The sequence below is a fragment of the Panthera tigris genome, chromosome C1, assembly GCF_018350195.1.
Source record: "Panthera tigris isolate Pti1 chromosome C1, P.tigris_Pti1_mat1.1, whole genome shotgun sequence".
Taxonomy (NCBI): Eukaryota; Metazoa; Chordata; class Mammalia; order Carnivora; family Felidae; genus Panthera; species Panthera tigris.
In genome coordinates, this window is record NC_056667.1 from 38,039,656 (window position 1) to 38,065,758 (window position 26,103).

The 26,103-nt window shown below is 37.3% G+C and overlaps 1 protein-coding gene across 4 annotated transcripts in view; it reads right to left on the bottom strand.

The window, feature by feature from the left end:
• Positions 1-26,103, bottom strand: part of SPATA6 (spermatogenesis associated 6) — a 147,789-nt gene that overhangs the window by 89,775 nt on the left and 31,911 nt on the right. For all 4 annotated transcript variants that reach the window (XM_042997064.1, XM_007077235.2, XM_042997063.1 and 1 more), the window contains exons 4-5: positions 7,956-7,997; positions 6,797-6,921 (exon numbers count right to left, since the gene is read on the bottom strand). In XM_042997064.1, the coding sequence (XP_042852998.1) occupies positions 6,797-6,921; positions 7,956-7,997 (167 nt within the window). The remainder of the gene's footprint in view (positions 1-6,796; positions 6,922-7,955; positions 7,998-26,103) is intronic.

The window sequence follows — 26,103 nt, forward strand, 5'->3', positions numbered from 1 at the left end:
TAAGACATCATCTTGGATCTTTCTGAGATTTTAATGAAGGATTATATAGTCACACCCTAGGTTTCACCATCAGACCACAATTTCCCAAAAGTGCCTGGAATGATTTTTGCTCAGAAGTCAACCCTTAATTTTAGCATTATCTGCCATTGGGAAAAGTGGGGAATCTTCAGAAACAGTAAGTTCCAACTCCTTTTTGCTAAACAGCCTTTCCTTTTGCTTATCTCTCTCCTCTCATACTTTGCTATAAAGCAGCAAGAGAAAACCAAACAGACCCTCTAACAATCTATCTGAAAGTCTTAGACCACTCATTTCCTTAAATATTTCTCTACATTACTGCAGATGACTATATGGCTAAACTTTCTGCCATTACATCACAAAGATTCCTCTTTTTATTTATTATTTATTTTTAATTTTTTTAATGTTTATTTATTTTTGAGTGAGAGAGCATGAGCAGGGCAGGGGCAGAGAGAGAGAGTGAGACACAGAATCTGAAGCAGGCTCCAGGCTCCAAGCTTTCAGCACAGAGCCTGATGCGGGGCTCAAACTCAAGAACGGTGAGATAATGACCTGAGCCAAAGTCAGATGCTTAGCCAACTGAGCCACCCAGATGCCCCAATAAAGATTCCTTTTAATCCTAACTCCAATAACATTTACCTTACTTTCTGCAAACACGCATCTGACAGTTTCTTCAAGACCTTTCAAGCTTTTACAAACATTCTAGCAAAGCCTTCCTAGCTTCTGCCCTCTCTGTACAGTTGCTTGAGTATCTTCACACATAGCAGTTGGCTTAGCCCAAAGTAAGCGATACAAGGGTGAGTGCAAGAAGAAAGCCACAATGCATTTAAAGACCTGGTCTCCAAGGTCCAATACTGTCACTTCACCACATTTTATCTGTTAGAGTCACTAAGTATAGTCTGTAGAATTAGCTCCACCTTTGGAAGAGAGAAGTATCAAATCATTTGTGGACATATTTTATAACTACCATAGCCTGGATTGCAACTTATCACTTTACCCTTCCCCATATATTGCTGGTCACATAGTAAATACTCAGTGTTTTAGCCATTATTTTCACTGAGCATTCAAAACCATTGTGTATCAGCTGGGGTTCTCTGGGAAAACAGAACTAATAGGAGAGGGAGGAAGAGAAAGAGAGAGAGAGAGCACGCAAGATTTAAGGAATTGGCTCATGCAATTATGAGAGTTGCAAGTCCAAAATCCAGAGGGCAATCCAGAGGCTAGCAACTCAGACAAAAGTTGATATCACAGTCTTGTGTGTGAAATCTGTATGCAAGCTAGCCGGGTAAAATTTAGGTTGTATCTCTACATTATAGTTTTGAGGCAGAATCCCTTATTGTTTGGGAAACCTTAGGTTTTGCTCTTCAGGCCTTCAACTAATTGGATGAGATCCACCTACATTGTCAATGGTAATCTCCTATACTTAAAGTCAACTGTTTGTAAACATTAATTACATCTACAAAATACTTTCACAGTAACACCTAGACTAGAGTTTGACGAAACAACTGGGCACCAAAACCTAACCAAGTTGATACATAAAATTAATCATCACTCCATCTCAAATGTCAGTTCCTCTATGATGTCTATAAGATGTAATTCATTCATTCAATTCAATCAAGAGGCATTTGAGTACCTACTCCATGCAAAGTACTGTGTGAATAGTTAAATTTAAAGAAGAGAAAGCCACAGATCCTGTTTCTATGGAGTTCACAGTCTAAAGGAGACTATCATCATCATCACCACTGTCATGATCTCCACAGCCATCATCATATCACTAACATTTATTGAGTGTTCTCTGTGCCAGGTATTGCTATAACCATTTACAAGGTTTTATTAATCCACCCAACAGCCTTATGATATCTTAATATTATAGTGCTTTGCTCAAATTTAGTCAGGTAGTCTGTGAGAGTGCCAGGATTTAATCTCAGATGTGATTGAATTCTTGCCACAGCAATGGGTTCAGGAAGACAGCCTAAGACTCAGACAGATGTCATAAGAATTCTGAGGAAGGGTACACTGTTGTCTGCCAGGACAACAAACTACTGATTGGAATGTTTTATCCATCCACTTAAAAACACTGGATACGACTAGATTTATATCTGCCATTTTGCTGTTCAGTTTATACACATACCATGTATCTTTTGATTCTTCCATTCATTCTAGGGGTCTCACCTGTATATACATAGCTTAGTGGTCATCCTATGAACCTGTAAGTGTTCCACTCTGTTGATTATCCATGTGTGGCTTGGGGAATACATTCAAAGACACAGCCAGATCTGTAGTTTCTACCGAGTTTCACTTTTTGCTGGGCTCGCACTGTCTCTCGTTGCATATGCATAGTTTCACAGTCAGCCAGGAATGAGTGGAGAGCTGACCTCAGCCCTCCCTTACTTCTCTGTGAAATTGCTCCCTTACTTCTGTGAACCTTCTGGCAGATGGCTGCTCAATCTAACTGGAACAGCCTTCAGCCTATCAAAACTATGTGGTTTCTTCATCCATTTGCATCCAAATCCACATTTAGTTGGTGAAGACACACTGTTTGCCCCTAGGATTCTGACACCAATTCCCATGTGTGGGTTTTCCAACATTAGCAAGCAATTCTCTGTGACACCAGATAGGGGTCCTATAATTTAACTCAGTTCTAACACTACATGGGGATAGTATCAGATCCCACAGGTTAATGATCAGTCCTAAGAGACTGTACCCACCTCACTTCAGATGTCATCCCAACTCTAGGTTGTCGCCTGTGTTTCTGACCAATCAGCTATAATTTGGAAGTCTCCATGCCCTTCTCCCCTGGTTCAATTAATTGGCTAGAGAGGCTCACAAAACCCAGGAAAATAGTTTACTGTTTACCAATTTATTATAAATGAATATGATAAAGGATACAGCTGAACATCCAGATGGAAGAGATTCATAGAGCAAGGTAGGTGGGAAGGGACATGGAGCTCCCATGCCCTCTCTAGGCACACAACTCTCGCAGCACCTGCCTCAGAAGTTCACCTAAGAGCTCTCTAAACCAAACCCCTATGGGTTTTTGTGGAGGCTTCAGTACTATATCCACAATTGATTAATTACTGGCCATCGGTGTTTTAATGCAATCTCCAGCCTCATCTCCCCACAGGTCAGGGTGCTGAAAGTTCCAACCCTCTAACCACACGTTTGTTCTCCCTGGCAATTAACCCTCATCCTTAGGCTATCTAGGGGCCTTTCAAAAGTTACCTCATTAACATAACAAAACAAGTAAAACACCTTTATTGCTCCTACCACTTAAAAAATTCCAAGGGTTTTGGAAGTTCTGTGCCAGAAAAAGGATAAAACCAAATATATATTTCTTAGATCAATGAAACAGAATAGAGAACCCAGAAATGGACCCACAAATGTATGGCCAACTAATCTTTCACAAAACAGGAAAGAATATCCAATGGAATAAAGACAGTCTCTTTAGCAAGTGGTGTTGGGAAAACTGTACAGCAACATGCAGAAAAATGAACCTGGACCACTTTCTTACACCATACAAAAATAAACTCAAAATAGATGAAAGACCTAAACGTAAGACAGGAAGCCATCAAAATTCTAGAGGAGAAAGTAGGTTAACAACCTCTCTGACCTCGTCCATAGAAAGTTCTTACTTGACATGTCTCCAGAAGCAAGGGAAACAAAAACAAAAAATGAACTATTGGGACCATCATCTGGACAGTGAAGGAAACAACCACAAAACTAAAAGGCAACCAACAGAATGGGAGAAGATATTTGCAAATGACATTTCAGATAAAGGGTTAGTATCCAATATCTATAAAGAACGTATCAAACTCAACACCCCAAAAATAAATAATCCAGTGAAGAAATGGGCAAAAGACAAGAATAGACACTTTTCCAAAGAAGACATCCAGATGGCCAACCGACACATGAAAAAATACTCAACATCACTCATCGTCAGGGAAATACAAATTAAAACCACAATGAGGTATCACCTCATACCAGTTAGAATGGCTAAAATTAACAACTCAGGCAACAACAGATGCTGGCGAGGATGCGGAAAAAGAGGATCTCTTTTGCACTGCCAGTGGGAATGCAAACTAGTGCAGCCACTCTGGAAAGGTTCCTCAAAAAGTTAAAAATAGAACTACCCTATGACCCAGAAACTGCACTACTAGGTATTTATCCAAGGGATACAGGTGTGCTGTTTCGAAGGGGCACATGCACCCCAATGTTTATAGCAGCGTTATTGACAATAGCCAAAATATGGAAAGAGCCCAAATGTCCATTGACAGATGAATAGATAAAGAAGATGTGTTATTAAAAAAAAAAAAAAAGAAGATGTGGTATGTATATATACAATGGAGTATTACTCAGCAATCAAAAAGAATGAAATCTTGCCATTTGCAACTATGTGGATGGAACTAGAGGGTATTATGCTAAGCGAAATAAGTCAGAGAAAGACAAATATCATATGACTTCATTCATATGAGGAATTTAAAATACAAAACAGATGAACATAAGGGAAGGGAAGCAAAAATAATATAAAAGCAAGGAGAGGGACAAAACATAAGAGACTCTTAAATATGGAGAACAAACAGAGAGTTACTGGAGGGGTTTGGAGGGGCAATGTGCTAAATGGGTAAGGGGCATTATGGAGGACACTGAAAACATTATTGCACTATATGCTAACTGACTTGGATGTAAATTAAAAATAAATAAATATTTTTTAAAAATTACAATATCACAGTCTTACTGCCCAAACCTGATTCTGACCCCTCTGGCAGCAGAGCTGTTGATTTTTCTGCCCAACCCCAGGACTGGTGAAGCTACAATTTCTCACTGGCCAAGTAGGGTATGGAAGCTGCCTCAGGCAAGAAGGCCACATGTTCCTGCCATTTTTATCCAAATCTTTAGCCATTATTTAAGTATAAACACTTAATCTTTTTTTTTTTAATTCCAGTTAGTTAACATACAGTGTAATATTAGTTTCAGGTGTACAATACAGTGATTCAACACTTGCTTATAACCTTAAACAGGCTTAATTTGTCTTAATTGCCAGTTTTCAGTGTCCTAAAACTGGTGCTTATGACAATTTTGTCCAGTTTTATACTTATTTTGTATGGAGAGAGGAACAGTCAACCTCTTCACACCACCATTACCAGAAGTAATTATATGTATCTCTGTGTGTGTGTGTGTGTGTGTGTGTGTGTGTGTGTGTATATATATATATATATATATATATGTATGTATGTATTTTTTGTCTTAGTAATCCAACATCTGAATGTATGTAAAAGTAACCCCAAGTAAATGAAGAAGATACCTATTAATGGTCCATACTTTTATGTTTATATTGTCAATTTGGTATAATATAGCCTTTTAAATTTCTTTCAAAACACCATAATTTTTTTTAAATGTTTATTTACCTTTGAGAGAGAGAAAGACAGAGCATGCATAGGGGAGGGGCAGACAGAATCTGAGGCAGGCTCCAGACTGCATGCTGTCAGCACAGAGCCTGACATAGGGCTTGAACTCACCAACCATGAGATAATGACCTGAGCTGAAGTCAGATGTTTAACCAACTGAGCCACCCAGGTGCCCTCAAAACACCATAATGTTAAAATCAGATTTTTTTTTCATTGCAGGCTTCCATACATTTGCTGAAACACTCTTTGAAGGTTTTTATAATAGAAGGTAGCTAACTGACACTGAAAATATCTCAAAGGAAGTATATTTTCATAGATTTACTAGTCAACTTTTACACTTCTAGCAAGCTGAAGTTGCTATTTCCAAGGACAGAGCATATCATAAATCTAGACCTACAGGGAAAACTATTTAATTCACCATATTGGCTCATATATCACCCCATTTCCCTTACTCAAACAACTTAAACATTTTATAAAATTAGTAAAAAAATGTTTGCCCAAATTATTTGAACCTATACATCTTTTGCTTTTTTCTTCTTTGAAATAGCAGGGTCTTCTCTCAGCTTCTCTAAGTGGAGGACATTTTCAGGGATAAAAATATGTGTAAATCACCCAACAAAAGTTGAACAGAGTTGGAGGAAAGGATGGAAGAATTGGCTATCACATTGTAGTTTTCACATTTAGTTATATGAATATATATTTCCATGACACGGACATACAACAATCTATCCAAACTCCTACTAATGAACATTTAAATTATTGCAATTTTTCACTATTATGAACCATGCTATCAGTGAACACCCCTAGAAAAACTCTTAGTATACCAGACAGAATACATCCCCCAGGTACACACCTAGAAGGCAACAGGCTATGAGAATCTTTGCCTTTATTAGATAATTCTGAACTGTGGTAGTTTTCACACTTCTGATATGGTCAGATTTTATTAAATTTTGCCAATCTTATGGCTACAAAAATGAAATCATATGGTTTTTTTCATTTGGATTTCCCCATATGCTGATGAGATTCAGCACCTTTTCAAATGTTTATTGGTCATCCTTCTGAGGGAATAATAAAGAAAAGAGAAAAGAGAGGGAATGTGGGGAGGCAGGACGCAGGTGGCAGAAGGAAAAAAGAGAAATCTGAATAATACAAGGCAAAATAACACTTGTTAATTCTAGATGAAAGATGCATGGGTTCTGTTATATCATTTTCATTCAGATTTATGTTTAAAATAACATCATAATTTCATTAAAAATATGTTTTGAACCACATTAAACTTTGAATCAGTTCTTCACATTTCAGGTATTAAAGGCTATATGGTGCTTTTAACAGTGATCCCATATCACAAATTGATTCCAAAAATAGTAAGCACTTACTCGAAGGCCAGAAATCCTCCTCATGGTAACCTGGCGGTTTGAATCATGGTGTCCAGAAATTTGGTTTGGACCCGGGAACATGAAATCTCGTGTATTTTCATCATATGTAGACAGTGTTTCACCCACTACAAAAAAGATATACTATGACTCAAACTATAACAAAATATTCTATTCAGAAGCAAAATCATCAGGTACAAAAATATATAGGGCCTGATGCTTTACTGAAATATCTGCTTCATGTCATGTTTGTTTGTTTTCCTATGAAAGGAAAATTTAAAGCAAGTTATGTTAAATGGATTCCTTATTCAGAAATGTAGTACATAATGACATTCTCCTTTCCCTTTATAGAAGGGAGATGTTCATGTAAATTTTATGAGTACCTACATGTTTCTAGAGAAAAAAAGTCCTTGTAAACCTATCAAGTTGGTATGACATTTATACAAACCTGAAACTTAATTACTATCTCCACAAATTTTTTCTACCTTCCATTCCTTTCTACCTGACACTATAAGACATTACGTTACATGTTGGGAAAAAATGTAGACATTCTCTAGAATTTATGGTTACCTGAATTATGTATATATGTAATATTCAAAATCTTTAAGATTACTAATTTTCAATAACATATAGTTCTCCATTTTTCACATAAAATAATTATTTAAGGTAGATTTTTCCTATAATCATAGAAGTAAATAACAAAAATCAAGCCAGTCTCCATATTTTAATTCTACCTATCCCAGAGATTTGTAATATTTACTAAACAGTTAAGGTTTTATTCCCCTCCATTCCTAGTAACAGTCAACACACAAAAAAAGGATAATTACTTTATCAACAAAAAAAAATAGAGTTTGGGAAAAATCACAAAAACTCAGAAGTCGTTTTTATGAATGTCCCAAAATATGCTAGAATGATAGCATGTAATTTTCCATTTTCCATTATTACTATTTATTCAATCTTAGAACAATATGTTCAAATACTATTTATGTCAATCTTTCTGAATATATTATTTTCATCTATTGACATTTTACATTTATGGACCAATACTAGAAACTCAACATTGTTCTTAATTTGGGAAGGAGGGGAAAAGATGGTATTTTTAAGAAGCATTCTTTTAAATGGGTTTGCACATCAATTACCTTATCAAAATATAATACAGTACCTGGTGGAACTAGTTGAATCAACTCAAACAATGCAGTATCATCTGAAAGTTTAAAGAAAAATTTCCTTAGACAAATTAATAATAAACAAAAACTAGTTACTCTAATCACAAGTCTCTAAAAGTCGAAGTAATTGCCAGGCAGACTACATATACGTTTGTATCTTAGTATACTGTGGGTGAAAATATATATATACACATATGTATGTATACATATGTATACATATACATATGTATATGTATACATATGTGTATATATATGTATATGTGTGTGTGTGGGTATATACATATATATATGTATATATATATATGTATATGTATATATATATTTTGGCTGCCATGTCTCTTAGGGCTTTACTATTCTATAGTGGAGATTAACCCTTCAACCTCTCTGGAGTTTTTCTGATTTTTTTTTTTATTTTTTTAGAGCAGTTTTAGGTTTACAACAAAACTAGAGAGGGAAGTACAGAGATTTCCCATATGTCTCTGTCCCCACACATGCACAGCCTCCCTACTATCAACCTCACTCACAGGAATGGCACGTTTTTGTTTTTGTTTTTGTTTTACCAAGGATAAACCCCCATAGTTCCATCATAATCACACAAAGTCCATAGTTTACCTTAGGGTTCAGTCTTGGTGATGTATACTCTGTGGGTTTGGACAAATGTATAATGACATATTCCATCGTTATAGTATCACCCATAGTATTTTCACTTCCCTGATTTTCCTCTGTGCTCTTGCCTATTCATCTCTCTGTTCCACTTCAATTTGCCCCCACAAGCAACCACTGATCTTTTCATTGTCTCCAGTTTTGCCTTTTCCAGGATGTCATGTAGTTAGAATCATATAGCGTTCAGGTTTTTCCCATTGGCTTCTTTCACTCAGTAACACACACTTCAGGGTCCTTCATGTTATTGATGGCTTGATAGCTCATTTCTTTTTCTTAAATGTTTACTTATTTATTTTTTTGGTCGGGGTGGGGGAGGTGGCACAGCGAGAGAAGGAGACAATCCCAAGCAGGTTCCGTGATCTCAGCACAGAGTCCAATGCAGGGCTCAAACTCACACACTGTGAGATCATGACCTGAGCCGAAATCAAGAATGGGACACTTAACCAACTGAGCTACCCAGGTGCCCTGATAGCTCATTTCTTTTAAGTGTTGAATAATATTCATTGTCTGGATATACCACCCTTTATTTATCCATTCATCTACTAGGGGGGCATCTTGGTTGCTTCCAAGTTTTGACAGTTATAAAAAAAGGCTTCTATAAACAAGCTTGTGGAGAAAGGAGTTCGGGTGGTGGAGGAGCAGGGAGACCTTCAGCTTGTCTCGTCCCTCAAATAAAGCAAGTTATCGAATAACTCTGAACACCCAAGAAATCAATCAGAGGTCTGAGAGAACAGAAAGTACAAATCTACAGGTAGAAAAATGACCACCTTCTGGAAGGAGAGAGTTTACTTAGGGGAGACATAGCTGTGGGTACAGAGGCTGTGAGGGAGCCTGCTTACAGAGGCTACTGCAAAGTATTATAAGCAGCAGAGTACAAAATCTGAACTTTTAGAAGTCCACCACCATGAGGGATGTGCCTGGATTAAAGGTGCTCAGGTGGCAAACCAGGGCAGAATCCCAGGAGTGACAGCATGGTCTGAGGATCCGCTAGGTCACAAGAAAGACGGGTCAGGCCAACCTGCTGCACTGTTCCCAAGCATAGGAGTGGGGACTCGGGCTGAGGGCAGTGAGCTAAGGCAGGGTGCTGGCTTTCTACTCTGTTTTGACATAAACTCTGAACCACTGCGGGGTCTGTGACTGCTTTCCTCACACTGGCTGGCAAAGGGCAAAAGCACAGCAAGATGCTCCCCCAGGGGAACAGCACGGGTCCCTGTGCTGGATTCCCTAAAATTTGTGTAGTTTTGAAACTTAGTCGTGTGCCTGAGATAAAAAAGCTCAGATCAGGCAGGGTGAACGCATGGTTCTCACGAAAACCAGGTACACAAGAGGGGTGACTACTCTTCTGTGAGGGTTTGTTGAAGAGTGGGAGGTGTGAACTTTGAGCTCCAGGGCTAGGGAGCTGTGCATCCTGTCCATCTGAACTGAAAGCCTTCAGGGAGCAAAACAGCGCCACCTAGTGGAGGATGGAGCCACGTACACAAAGCACAACCTCCTCCTTTTCACCCAGTCCCGGCCCATTTTCACTGAAACAAGTCAGCCTGAAAATTAGCGCAGAAGGTCGGTCCCCCAGAAGACCAGCACAAACAACTCAACACCAAGTCTACTGATCATAGAATGCTGCAAAGCTTCAGCTCTAGGGGAAACGGGATCTAACTTCCTTTTTACTTTCATTCCTTTTTATTATTATTTATTTTCTCAAGTATCTTCTTAGTTTTTCTCAAGTTCTTTTTTCTGTTATCTATTTTCTCTATTCTATTCTATTCTATTTTATATTACTTATACTTTTGGATCTAGATTCTTTTTTTTTAAATGTTTATTTATTTTTGAGAGAGAGAGACAGAGCGTGAGAGGGAGAAGGGCAAAGAGAGAGGGAGACACAAAATTCGAAGCAGGCTCCAGGCTCTGAGCGGTCATCACAGAGCCTGATGCGGCGCTCAAACCTAACCCATGGACCGCGAGATCGTGACCTGAACTGAAGTCAGACACTTAACCAATTGAGCCACCCAGGCACCCCTAGATCTAGATTCTTTTAACAAGCAGAACAAAACACACCACGGATCTAGTTTTTTGGTTTTTGTTTTTTTGTCTTGGTTTTTTTTTTTCTTTCTTCTATTCTTTTCCGGACAAAATGATGAGACAGAAAAATTCACTCCAAAAGAAAGAACAGGAAGTAGAACTCACAGCCAGGATTTAATCAGTACAGATATAAGTAAGATGTCTGAACTAGAATTTAAAACAATGATTATGAGAAATAAATAAATAAATAATAAACAAGTAAAACAATGATTATGAGGATACTAGCTGAGCTTGAAAAAAGCATACAAGACACCAGAGAATCCCTTTCTGCAGAGATAAAAGAACTAAAATCTAGTCAGGCTAAAATAAAAAATGGTAAAACCAAGAAGCAAACCCAAATGAAGGCCATAAAAATGAGGATGGACGAAGCAGAGGAGCAGAGTAATACAGAAGGTAAAATTATGGAAAATAATGAAGATGAAAAGAGGGAAAGAAAAGTAATGGATCACAAAGGTATACTCAGGGAAATCAGCAACTTAGTAAAATGTGACAAAATTCATACAGAAGGAATCCCAGAACATGAAGAGAGAGAAAAGGCGGCAGAAGGTTTATTCATAAAAATTATAGCTGAAGATTTCCCTAAGCTGAGGAAAGACACAGACATCAAAATCCAAAAAGCACAGAGAACTCCCATTAAATTCCACAAAAGCAGACCATTGCCAAGGCATACAGTCAAATTCACAAAATACACAGACAAGGAAAGAATCCCAAAAGGAGCAAGGGAAAAAAGTCCCTAACCTACAAGGGAAGAAAAATCAGGTTCACAGCAGATCTATCCACAGAAATCTGGCAGGCCAGAAAGGAGTGGCAGGATATATTCAACATGCTGAATTGGAAAAATATGCAGCCAAAAATCTTTATCCAGCAAGGCTGTCATTCAGAATAGAAGGAGAGATAAAGACTTTCCCAGACAAACAAAAACTAAAGAGGTTTGTGACCACTAAACCAACGCAGCAAGAAATTTTAAAGGGGACTCTTTGAGTGGAGGAAAAAGACCAAAAGCAACAAAGACAAGAAAACACCAGGGGCACCTGGGTGGCTCAGTCAGTTAAGCGTCCTACTTCGGCTCAGGTCATGATATCATGGTCCGTGAGTTCAAGCCCCACGTCGAGCTCTGTGTTGACAGCTCAGAGCCTGGAGCCTGCTTCAGATTCTGTGTCTCCCTCTCTCTCTGACTTCCCCGGTTCATGCTCTGTCTCTCTCTGTCTCAAAAATAAATAAACATTAAAAAAAAAAGAGAAGACCAGAGAATGCCACCAGAAACACCAATTCTATAGGTAACACAATGGTACTAAATTCATACCTTTCCATAATCACTCTGAATGTAAAAGTTCTAAATCAAAAGACCTAGGGTAACAGGATGGATAAAAACACAAGATCCATATATATGTGTGTATGGGTGTGTGTGTGTGTGTGTGTGTATACATACATATATATTCCCCCTAGCAGAAAACCAACAAGGAAACGATGTCTTTGAATGGCACACTGGACCAGACAGACTTAACATATATTTGGAACATTCCATCCTAGGGGCATGTGGGTGGCTCAGTCAGTTAACCATCTAACTCTTGATTTCAGCTCAGGCCATGATCTCATAGTTCATGGTATCAAGAACTGTATCAGGCTCGGTACTGACAGCATGGAGCCTAGTAGGCTCTGAGCAGGGATTCTCTCTCACCATCTCTACCCCTCCCCCATTCATATTCTCTCTCTCTCTCTCTCTCTCTCTCTCTGTCTGTCTCAAAATAAATAAATACACTTAAAAAAATTAAGAACATTCCATCCTAAAGAAGTAGAATACATATTATTTTCTAGTGCCCATGGAACATTCTCCAGAATAGATCACATTCTGGGTCAGAAATCAGCCCTCAACAAGTACAAAAAGATTGAGATCGTACCATGCATATTTTCAGATCACAATACTATGAAACTTGAAATCTACCACAAGAAAAAAATTGGAAAGCCCTCAAATACATGGTGGTTAAAGAACATATTATTAAACAATGAACAGGTTAACCAGGAAATTAAAGAAGAAATAAAGAAATATATGGAAGCAAACGAAAATGAAAACATGACAGTCCAAAACCTTTGGAATACAGCAAAGGCAGTCCTAAGAGGGAAGTATATTGCAATTGAGGACTATCTCAAGAAGCAAGAAAGGTCTCAAATATACAACCTAACCTTTTACCTAAAGGAGCTAGAAAAGAAACAGCAAATAAAGCCCTAGTCAGCAGAAGAAGGGAACTAATAAAGATTAGAGCAGAAATAAATGATATGGAGAGCCTTTCCCCTACAGTGAGGAACGAGACAAAGAAGTCCACTCTCCTGATTACTATTTAACACAGTACTGAAAGTCTTAGCCTCAGCAATCAGACAACAAAAAGAAATGAACAGCATCCAAATTGGCAAGGAAGAAGTCAAATTTTCATAATCTGAATAAAACATAATATTCTATGTAGAAACCTGAGCAATTCCTATCAAAATAACACCAGCATTCTTCACAGAGCTAGAACAAACAAACCTAAAATTTGCATGGAACCAGAAAAGCCCCTGAATAGCCAAAGTAATCTTGAAAAAGAAAACCAAAGCATCACAATCCTGGACTTCAAGCTGTAATTATCAAGACAGTATGGCACTGGCACAAAAACAGACACGCATATCAACGGAACAGAACAGACAACCCAGAAATGGACCCACAAACGTATGGCCAACTAATCTTTGACAAAGCAGGAAAGAATATCCAGTGGAATAAAGACAATCTCTTCAGCAAGTGGTCCTGGGAAAACTGGACAGCGACATGCAGAAAAATGAACCTGGACCACTTTCTTATACCGTACACAAAAATAAACTCAAAATGGAAGAAAGACCTAAATGTAAGACACGAAGCCATCAAAATCCTAGAGGGGAAAACAGGCAAAAACCTCTTTGACCTTGGCCACAGCAACTTCTTACTCAACACGTCTCTGGAGGCAAGGGAAACACAAGCAAAAATGAACTATTGGGACCTCATCAAAATTAAAAGCACAGCAAAGGAAACAATCAGCAAAACTAAAAGTCAACCAACAGAATTGGAGAAGATCTTTGCAAATGACATACCAAATAAAGGGTCAGGATCCAAAATCTATAAAGAACGTATCAAACTCAACACCCAAAACACAAATAATCCAGTGAAGGAATGGGCAAAAGACATGAACAGGCACTTTTCCAAAGAAGACGTGCCAATGGCTAACAGACACATGAAAAAATGCTCAACATCACTCATCATCAGAGAAATACAAATCAAAACCACAATGAGATACCACCTTACACCTGTCACAATGGCTAACGTTAACAACTCAGGCAACAACAGATGTTGGCAAGGATGTGGAGAAAGAGGATCTCTTTTGCACTGCTGGTGGGAATGTAAGCTGGTGCAGCCACTCTGGAAAACAGTATGGAGGTTCCTCAAAAAGTTAAAAATAGAACTACCCTACGACCCAGCAATTGCACTACTAGGTATTTATCCAAGGGATACAGGTGTGCTGTTTCGAAGGGGAACATGCACCCCAATGTTTATAGCAGTGCTATTGACAATAGCCAAAGTATGGAAAGAGCTCAAATGTCCATCGACAGATGAATGGATAAAGAAGATGTGGTATGGTACATATATATATAATGGAGTATTACTTGGCAATCAAAAAGAATGAAATCTTGCCATTTGCAACTATGTGGATGGAACTAGAAGGTATTATGCTAAGTGAAATTAGTCAGAGAAAGACAAATATCATATGACTTCACTCATATGAGGAATTTAAGATACAAAATAGACAAATACAAGGGAAGGGAAGCAAAAATAATATAAAAGCAGGGAGGGGGACAAAACATATGAGACTCTTAAATACAGAGAACAGAGGGCTGCTGGAGGGATTGTGGGGGGGGGTGGGCTAAATGGATGAGGGACATTAGGAATTTATAAATAAAAATAAACATTAAAAATTTTTTTAAAATTAAAAGTAAATAAAACTAAAAAAAAAAAAGAAACCTGAAAGACTCCACCAATAAATTGCCAGAACTGATACATGAATTCAGAAAAGTCACAGGCTATAAACCAATGCAGAAATCTGTTGCATTTTTATACATCAATAATGAAGCAGCAGAAAAAGAAATCAAGGGCTCTATCCCACTTACAATTGCACCAAAAAACATAAAATACCTAGGAATAAACCTAACTAAACAGGTAAAAGATCTGTACTCTGAAAACTAGAGAGCACTTATGAAAGAAAGGAAAAACATTCCATGCACACGGATCAGAAGAACAAACATTGTTAAAATGTCTATATTATCCAAAGCAATCTACATATTCAATACAATCCCTATCAAAATACCACAAGTATTTTTGCAGAGCTAGAACAAACAATCTTAAAATTTGTACGGGATCACAGAAGACCCTGAATAGCCAAAGCAATCCAGAAAAAGTAAAGCAAAGCTAGAGGCATCATGGTTCTAGGCTTCAAGCTGTATTACAAAGCTGTAGTCATCAAAACAGTATGGTACTAGCACAAACACAGACACTTAGACAAATGGAACAGAATAGAAAATCCAGAAATGGACCCACAACTATATGGTCAACTAATCTTTGACAAAGCAGCAAAGAATGTCTAGTGGAAAAAAGACAGTCTCTTCCACAAATGGTGTTAGGAAAACTGAACAGCGAAGTGCAGAAGAATGAACCTGGGCCACTTTCTTACACCACACAAAATAAACTCAAAATGGATGAAAGACCTAAATGTGAGACAGGAAACCATCAAAACTTTACAGGAGAAAACAGGTAGAACTCATCATCAGGGAAATACAAATCAAAACCATGATGAGATACCAGCTTACACCTTTCAAAATGGCTAGAATTAACAACACAAGAAACAACAGGTGCTGGCGAGGATGCGGAGAAAGGGGAACCCTATTTGCACTGGTGTAGTGCAAACTGATGTAGCCACTCTGGAGAACAGAGTTGAGGTTCCTCAAAAAACTAAAAATAGACCTACCCTATGATCCAACAATTGCACTTCTAAGTATTTATTTACCCAAAGGATACAACAACACAGATTCAAAAGGGTACATGCACCACAACATTTATAGCAGCATTATCAGCAATAGCCTAACTATGGAGAAAGCCCAAATGTCCATCAAATGAATAAAGACATTGTATACACACAAACACACACACAATGTATATATATATGTACACACACACAGTGAATATTACTCAGCCAACAAAAAGAATAAAATCTTGCCATTTTCAACGATGTGGATGGAGCAAGAATGTATTATGTTAAGCAAAAAAGGTCAATCAGATAAAGACAAATACCATATGATTTCACTCATATGTGGAATTTAAGAAACAAAACAGATGAACAACATTTGGGAAAGGGGGTAAAAAAGAGAAGAAAGGGAAACAAACCAGAAGATACTCCTTTTTTTTCTTTGATTTTTTTTTTTTTTTGATAGAAAGAGCACACGTGGTGGGGAAGGGGCAGAGAGAGAGGGAGAGAATCCCAAGCAGGCTCTGTGCTACAGCACAAAGCCCGGGGCAGGACTTGATACAAACCAAAAACACAAGAGACTCTTTTTTTTAATGTTTATCTTACAGACAGAGAGAAAGAGAGCACGCTCATGTGTGTGAAGGACTGGGGGAGGGGCAGAGACAGAGAGGGAGTCACAGAATCTGAAGCAGGTTCCAGGCTCCGAGCTGACAGCACAGAGCCTGACACAAGGCTCGAACTCACGAAGCATGAGATCATGACCAGAACCAAAGTGGAACACTTAACTGACTGAGCCACCCAGGTACCCCACCACAAGAGACTTGTGAGAGACTATCTTAAGGACAGAGAACAAATTGAGGTTGGTGGAGGGAGGTGGGTAGGGGACAAGCTAGATGGGTGATGGCTGTTAAAGAGGATACTTATGTGATGAGCACTGGGTGTTGTATAAAGTGACGAATCACTGAATTGTACTCCTGAAACCAATACTGTACTGCATATTAACTGACTAAAATTAAAAACAAACAAACAAACAAAACCTTGTGCAGGCTATTGTGCAGGTTTTTATGTGGACATAAGTTTTCAACTCCTTTGGGTAAATACCAAAAGGAGTAGCTGCTGGATTGTATGTTAAGACTGTGTTTAGTTTTGTAATAAACTGCCAGGCTGTCTTCTAAATTGCTGTTCCATTATGCATTCCCACCAGCAGTATATAAGAAGAGTTCTTGTTGCTCAGTATCCCCACCGACATTTGGTGCTGTCAGTGTTTTGGATTTTGGCCATTCTAGGTTTTTGGTGATAACTTGTTTTAATTTGAATTTCCCCAAAGACATATGATGTGGAGCATATTTCCATATGCTTATTTGCCATCTTTATATCTTCTTTGGTGAAGTATCTATTAAGGTCTTTGGCCCATTTTTAAATTAATGTTGTTATTTGATTACTGAATTTTAAAAGTCCTTGGGGTGCCTGGGTGGCTCAGTTGGTTGAGCGTCCAACTTTTGGTTTCAGCTCAGGTCATGATCTCACAGTGGGTGGGACTGAGCCCCATGTCAAGCTCTGCACTGACAGCATGCAGCCTACTTGGCATTCTTTCTCTCCCTCTCTCTCTGCCCCTCTCCCTCACCCTCTCTCTCTCTCTCTGTCTCAAAATAAATAAATATTGAAAAAAATGACTGGATACAAGATAAACATTTTTTGGTCACTTTCCTGTATATCAACCACACACACACACACACACACACACACACATAAAAAGAAAAAAAGAAAGAAAAGTGAGTGAAGAGCCTTATTCCCCAAAGTCACATAATATATAACCAGTTAGAAATATAAGAAATGTATGGCAAGTACATACACACATACCCCCAAAACCTTAATATTATACACAAGGAAAACATAAGTTTAAAAAGTCAATATACATTGCATATCTAAGTGGGAAGAATGAATAACGTAAAAATGCCAATTCCCCCAAAATATAATTGAAATTAAAATTCAAAGAGATTTATTTTAGACCTGAAACATGATTCTAAGTTCACTTACAAAACTAAACATGTAGGAATATGAATATGTGTATATCAAATGAAAATATGGATTACAGAAATCTGTGATAATTAACCATGCAATATCAACCAAATAATAGATACTTAGAATAAACAGACATAATGAAGGGAAAAAGGAATGGGAGACTACACAGAGACAAGATGAGGGTAGAAAGAATATTAATGGGGAACAGACTTCTACTTCAGATAATGACAATATATACCAAGCACACCAATCATCCTACTAGGAACATTTTAAAAATCTGGTCAAATGACTTTTAAAAATCTGCTTGCAGGCACAGAGAAGCAAATAAGACAGTTTAGAATTAGAGTTTAGAATCTTGAAGAAGAAAAAGCCAGGAAGATGAACCAGACATTGGAGCTGTTTTCTCTCTAGGGGCATCTGCTAATTTCAGAAAAGACAAATGAAGGATTGATAAATTTAGCTGAGGTTTTTATGGTCTCACAGACCTAGAAGCAAAATATGACTTCAGGGCCTACCCAGAAGGAGAGATATTCATAAATTCTCCACATTTTAGATAGTCCCCTGAAAGAGCCTGGGAATAGAGATGGACTGTAAATAACCTGGCTTTTACAAGAACTGAAATCTGGCTTCAAATCACCTTAATCTGTAACATTAGACTGACATGATCAAGGATTGCTAGTGTACTAGCAGCCTAGAACAGGCAAATAAAAACAAATAAAACCTATCTGGAGAACGAGAGCATAATTCCATGCCCCCAATTATTTCTGCAATTTTTCGCATAAAATGTTCAATATCCTGAAACAACAAAGAATGGTTACAATTATTTTGGGGGAACTGTTAAGCACTATTAACTAAAGCTAATTATACATGCACTCTATGACCCAGAAATTCCACCACTAAGAATATACCAAGAGAACTGAGTATATACGATTACCAAAAGATACTTATAAAAATATCCATAGTCGTTTTATTCATAATAATCCAAGGCTAAAAACAATCCTCATCAACAGGGAAGTAAATAAATTATATATTCATATAATGGAATACCAAAGAGCAATAAAAAAAGAATGGTTTACTGAGATACAACAACACAAGTGCTTCTGACAGACATGAGCCATACTCAAATGAATACTTATTCTATGATTTAATTTACATGAAGGTCAAGAATAGACAAAAGTAATCAATGTTGATAAAAGTCAGAATAGTGATTATCTTGAGGGGAGTATTGACTGGTAGAGACACAAGGAAACCTTTCTGAGCAACGGAAACACTCTATGTCTTGGTGAATGGTGATTACTGATATACACAAAAGTGACTAATCAATGATGAGTACACAGGGTTAAAATTATACGTTAGACACTTTTGACACAAAAAATAGCTAAGACAATTTCCAAAAGAAATAAATCTGGAGGGCTCAAACTACCAGGTATCAAAACTGAAGTTACAGTAATTAAGAAAGCATAGTATTTATGCAAGAATGAACAAACGGGGTGCCTAGGTGGCTCAGTCAGTTAAGTGTCCAACTTCAGCTCAGGTCATGATCTCGCAGTTCCTGAGTTCGAGCCCCGCATCGGGCTCTGTGCTGACGGCTCAGAGCCTGGAGCCTACTTCGGATTCTGTGTCTCCCTCTCTCTCTGCCCCACCCCTGCTTGCACTCTGTCCCTCTCTGTCTCCCAAAAAATGAATAAACGTTAAAAAAAAATTGTTTTTAAAAGAATGGACAAACAGACCCATGACACAGAAGAGAGACTAGAAAAAAATTCACATATATGTAGGCACTTAACTTATGACAAAGTAACATTACAGACTGATTATAATAAGGAAAGTCTTTTCACCAAATAGCATTGCACACACAGATATACATAAAAAATGAAATTTTATCCCTATTTCATACCATATATAAAAATGAAATCCAGGTGGACCATAAATCTAAATATAAAAATTAAAGAAATAAGGCTTTTAGATTATATAAAAGAGTATCTTCATAACTTGGAGCAGGGAAAGAATTCTTAAACATGACCAAAATTAGCGCTAAGCATAAAGAAAAAGATTAATAAATCAAACTACATTATTAAATTAGACTATATTAAAAATAACTTGCTCATCATAAACACAAGAACCACTAATAGATGAAAAATGCAAGCTACAGAATGGGAGAAGATATTTGTAACACATATAATTGACAGAGAGTTTGTAACTAGAAAATATAGAAAATTCCTACAAATGAATAAGAAAGTAACAACCTGATACAGAATTGAGCAAAAGACAAACATTTCACACCCATTATAAAAAGATGTCCTGAAAGATTGATAAACGTATGAATTATTAGTCTACTTCATTCGTCTTCAGGGAAAAACCAAATAAAAGCATTATTCACCCATAATAATGATAAAATTTTTAAAAATCCAGCAATCCCAGGAGTTGGGAAGGATGTAGAGAATAAAACTTTCAATGGCAGAATACATATTGGTAGAGCAACACTGGAAACTGTTTGCATTGCCTATTCATGCTGACCCTAAGACTTAGCAATTTCGTTTCTATGTATCTACCCAATAGGAATGGGTGCTCATGAGCATCAAGTCATATAATCAGGAATGTTCAGAGCAACATTATTCATAATAGCAAAAACTATAAACAACCTAAATGTCTACCGATGTCCATAAATAACAGAATAAATAAACTGGAGTATAGTTGCATAATGAAATACTACACAGCAATAAGGATGAATGGATTAGTTACTCACAACAACACAAGGCAAATATCTCCAGCAAAATGCTGAAAAAAAAAGTCTGGCACAAAAGATTTTGCACAGTATGATTCCATTTATTTAGTGTTCAAAAATAGGCAAAGCTAAATTACAACATTAGACATTAAAAGGGAAATTCTTTTGTGGAACAGAGAGGAAATAGTGATTAGAAGAGGGTATAGGGGGGCTTTCTGAAGTTCTAGCAAGGTGTTCTATTTCTTGACCTAGGCTTTAGTTACATAGGTGTTCACACTGATATATTTCAATGAGTATAAACAAATACTTGAGTTAAATGGTAGGTTAAATATGCACTAGCTATGGTCACCTTCCGAACTCTCACTAAAAGAACAAATAATTAAACACACACACACACACACACACACACACACCCAATGGCAAAACCTGAGAGGAAACAATTTGAACAGAAATGGTAACTTAGTTAACAGGAAAAAGGGTCTTAAGCCAATAGACCGGAAAGCTTAGGAGCAACCCCTTTTGTATTCGAATTCCTAACAGATTTAGTGATTGGTAGTGCCAGCTACCTCTGCAAATGACAGAAATCAATGGGGCTAAAAGCCAGAGCAGTTGAAAATTTAAGAAACAGTCAAAGAAACAGTCCTCCCTCCAGTTTACACTGCTAGGAAACTGCCTTTCCCCATACCCAGGCAGGTGGTTGGAAGTTCATTCTCTGGAGGAGGTGGGACAGGGAGAAGCAGGGGGGTGGGGGCGGGGGCCGCTGGGAAGGGAGGGAAAAGGAGGAGAAGAAGGAGGTATAGTAATCTTCATCTTTGTCACTGTTGTCCTTGGAATGGAAATAGGAGGTACGGTTGACAGCAAGGGTACTATATGAAAACAGGGAGATTAAGAGTCTGGGCTACATACTGATACTTTACCACAGCTTCTTCTTCCACAAGGTTCTAAAATCAGTAGTAGCCAAATTTATAACCTCTAGGAGAAAGATGGGACTGATTTTTCTACTGAACATGATCTGCTGAAGTCAAAATACATAAAAAGATGCTGACATCCTAAGCTTTTCAGTAAGATGGCCCAGAGAAACCACCCTACAAAAAAGTCCATACTGACAATTTCTATCCAAGAGGAATCCCCAACAGAGTTAGTAACTAGTAGTGCCAGGCACCTCTGGCACATAATTTCTAAAAGCATTTTAGTGTTCTGCTATTAAATATGAACAGATGGGGGCACCTGGGTGGCTCAGTCAGTTAAGTGTCCGACTTCAGCTCAGGTCATGATCTCGCGGTTCGTGACTTCAAGTCCCACGTCGGGCTCTGTGCTAATAGCTTGGAGCCTGGAGCCTGCTTCAGATTCTGTGTCTCCCTCTCTATCTGCCCCTCCTCTGCGCACACACACACACACACACACACACTCACTCTCTCTGTCTCTCAAAAATAAACATTAAAAAAATTTTAAATATGAACAGATGGCCAATAATTTGGTGGCATCCTCTAACACGAAAGACAAGCAAAATCACAAAATAGAAAATAAAAGTAGAAACAGCAGAGTTTATCTCCCCAGATCTCCCCTTAAAAACAGACATAGCAATTAAATAGCAAAACCATAAACCTATGGACAACATCTATAATAAAATAAGGGGATAAGATATCCCTACAAACCCCAAAATAAAGCATATGGTGACAAACAACTCACAGTCACAAAACCTATGGGTACCAGCCTCCACGCAGGAAGAAACAGAAGGAATGAAGGGGCTATCAAATTACCTGGGAAGAGAACTCCAAAACAGCCAACAGTACTCACTAGGAGGCACAGGTCAATTTGAGAAAAGCAGCTGAAACTGGGAGAAGGTCTGCCCACTCCAATAGCAGGTAATTCAAAAGGTTTAAGGGAAGTTCCAAAGGTGGTAGTCTGGTGACCTGTAAGAACTATAGAAACTGACCATCCAGGGTTCCCAGGCAGAACAGAGCCCAAGAAACCACGAGAAACTATAGAGAAGAGAATACAAATTAAACAGGATTTTTAAAAAATAAAAAAGAGAAACCAGAAAAAAGTAGAATGGAACAAAGGCAGAAAATCCCAGAAGGCAAGCCACCATATACGTATGCTAAACACTATAAAAGGAAGCTCAGTGAGCCTAAAAAGTTTTCTTCAATCATGCTTCCTTCTAAACATTTAGGAAAAAACTAAATTCAATTAAGAATGAGCAAAGAGGGGTGCCTGGGTAGCTCAGTTGATTAAGAATCTGACTCTTGGTTTCAGCTCAGGTCATGATCTCAGTTTGTGAGTTACAGCCCAGTGTCAGGCCCTGCACCGACAGATAGAGCCTTCTTAAGATTTTCTCTCTCCCTCTCTCTCTGCCCTTCCTCCACTCTCTCTCTGTCTCTGTCTCTCTCTCAAAATAAATAAACTTAAAAAAAAATAAAGAATGAGTTGGGGCACCTGGGTGGTTCAGTCAGTTAATCATCAGACTTTGGCTCAGGTCATGATCTCACTGTTTGTGGGTTTGAGCCCCGTGTCAGGCTCTGAGCTAATAGCTCAGAGCCTGGAGCCTGCTTTGGATTCTGTGTCTCCCTCTCTCTCTGTACCCATCCCCTGGTCGTGCTCTGTCTCTGTCTCTGTCTCTCTCTCAAAAATAAACTTAAAAAAAATTTTTTTTAAAACAATGAGTAAAGAAAAGGTTAAAGGTCAGATGTACACCAGGTTCTTATATAAAAAAATAATAGTGAGAAAAGAAAAAAATTCCTACAATGAAAGTAGCCAAAAAGACATTTCAAAAACAGATCATAGCTATAATCTACTACTTGAAAAATTTTAAAGTAATACAAGGTATTGAAGAAGTAACTAAATCAAAACAAAATCAGAAACAAAAAAGTGAGATGGTATAACTCAGGAAAGAAGCAGAAATAGGGAAAGGCATTTCAGAAATGAAGATTAAACTAAAACAACAGAAAATACCTTAAAAGAAATAAAAGGAGATTTTTTTTAATCAAAAGGAAACCAACAAATATTTTTAATGAGAGAAAATAACAAATACTAAACAGACAAAAATATCCAACATACAATAATAGCATTATTCAGGAAACTTCACAGGAATGAAAATGGATTAGAAACTACAAATAAGAAACACACACTGTACTTAAGAATAGCAAGTGTCTGGGTGGCTCAGTCGTTAAGCATCTGACTTCAGCTCAGGTCATGATCTCACAGTTTGTGAGTTTGAGCCCCACCTTGGGTAAGCATGAGTTCGTCCCTCTTTGGATGAACACAAGCCCCACTTCGGGTAAAAACATGAGCCCTGCTTCTGGAGAGTCCTGCTTTTCTCTCCCTCTCTCCCTCTCTCTGCCCCTCCTGGCATTCTCTCTCTCTCTCTGTCCCTCACTCACTTGTGCCCTCTTTCTCTCAAAAGAAAAAAAAAAAGAATAAGAAACAACTTCAGGATATATTCTAGTAAAACTACTAGACTTTAAGGATAAATAAAAAATATTTTAGGTATTTAGGCAAAAAAAAAAAAAAAAGACAAGTGAAATAACATTAAACTTTAAGAAAATGATTTAAATATCTGAGGAAGAACTGGGTTAAGTTAAGCAAAAACTAAAATAAACTACAAAACTAAGCAAAGAAAATATTAAATTCAAGTGAAAACAGAATTCTTGCCAAGAAAAGTAACCGTAATATATTCACCACATGATTCAGCTAAAAATACTTTTTACATGGTCATAATATACAAAACAAAATTGTGATTATAACTCTATTAAGAGGAGAGAAAGACAGAAAAAGGGCATATATATGTTTTCAGGGCAAGCAGAGAATATATGAAAAGTACTTACATCCTCATATTCCATAAGGAAAAGTAGAGATAATGTCTAAAACTGAAAAAAATCAAAATGTTTCGAATGCAATATAAGTATGTTAGAGATATGTAGGTGAGTACAAAAAAAACAATAAAAAATAATAATAATAAACTAGTTCTTTGGGGAGTCAGAAATGATGGAAGAGAGGGATGTTACAGGATCACTGTTTTGGGAATAAGTTTTGTAGACTATATGTAATTCCAATATTAAAGAAAAAAATAACATAATTATATAACCAATTAAAATAATTTCAATGTAAGTAAAAATCAAATTTAAAAAGATATCACATTAATAGTTACATATATGCATGTATTTACATATGTATATATATGCATGTATATGTATGTATGTATACATCTTGTCTGAGAGCAAGTCCTAGCAAACAATAAAATTAATTGCTTTATGTGCATAATATGAGCTACCCCTTCCATTTCAAAGAACTTGCCTTGTTTTGACAGTGTAAACTCAGTATTTGCAAATTTGAAAGAAAAAGAAGTTACACTTTCTTTTCAAATAAATAACACAATTAAAAATAAAAATCATTTCACAAAGAAAAGTAAAAGGTTAAAAGTAAAGTCAAGGAAAGGGGTGCCTGAGTGGCTCAGTTGGTTAAGCGTCCAATTCTTGATCTCAGCTCAGGTCTTGCTTGATCTCAGGGTCATGAGTTCAAGCCCCACGTTGGGCTCCACGCTGGGCGTGAAGCCTACTTTAAAAAAAAAAAAAAAACAGCCAAGGAAGGAAACACTCTTTCATAAGGGATCTAAGTAAAAAAAAAAAAAAAAAAAAAAAAAAAGTACCCCACACTAGCCATAATCATTCTGGAATGGGCCAAACATGTAAGCAGAAAATGGCCAATAATACATTCATGAAAATATTGCATGGGTATTTAGCATGGTCAGTTATTATTTCTGTGAACCATTTCCAGTGAAGAAAGGAAAACAAATGCAGCTGTTAACAGAGTAATTCCAACTGGTTCCCTAAAGATATCAACGGTCTCAGAAGTAAAAATGATCTTGGAAGGAGTATAAAGTTTAAAAACAAAGGGTTTAAATAGAAAACAAATCTAAGATTTATGTCAACATACTAGATACCTTGCGAGTCTACCATCGACTCCATGAATAACTGCCACACAAAGTGAAATAATGAAATAAACCATCCAGGTGGCACTGTTACTGCAACTCCTCAGCTGTAAAGACATGGCCTAAAAAGTAACTGGGTTTGTTTGATTTATATTTTATCATAAGAACCTAGATTAACGTTTACTGAGAAAAGCTATTCGCTAGTTCTATAAACAATTTTCTATTCTTTTATACTTAAAAAGTATATTTTGGCAAAAATACTTCAGGAAGAGAGACCTTAAATTATTAAAGGGAAAGTTAAGTAATGCTGCTAAAAAACCAAATAGCAAGTTGATGTAATTACATGTACTGAAACATGTAGCATAATTAACCTCAATTCATAGATGCCCTTTACCTTGTAACTAACTAAAGACAAATGTCCTCATTCCTCTATAAAAATTCTCATTTTCAAGTGTACTTTTAGCGTGAGTTACAAAGTAAAAGCACTGCAACACTGCAGAAATACTACTCACATAAAGCAAATCAAAAGCTACAGTAAATACCTTGAGAGTGCCAGAATGCTGTTAGCCTCTGCACCAGCAAGAACAATTACTATAATAATATCCTCTGAATGCCTATTTACCTGCCCTAACTACAAAGATGAATTGGTGGAAGGTACTTGTCACTGTGGATTTAAAATATGAATCCTGAGTCTTATAAGCCTCCTTGAGGATTGA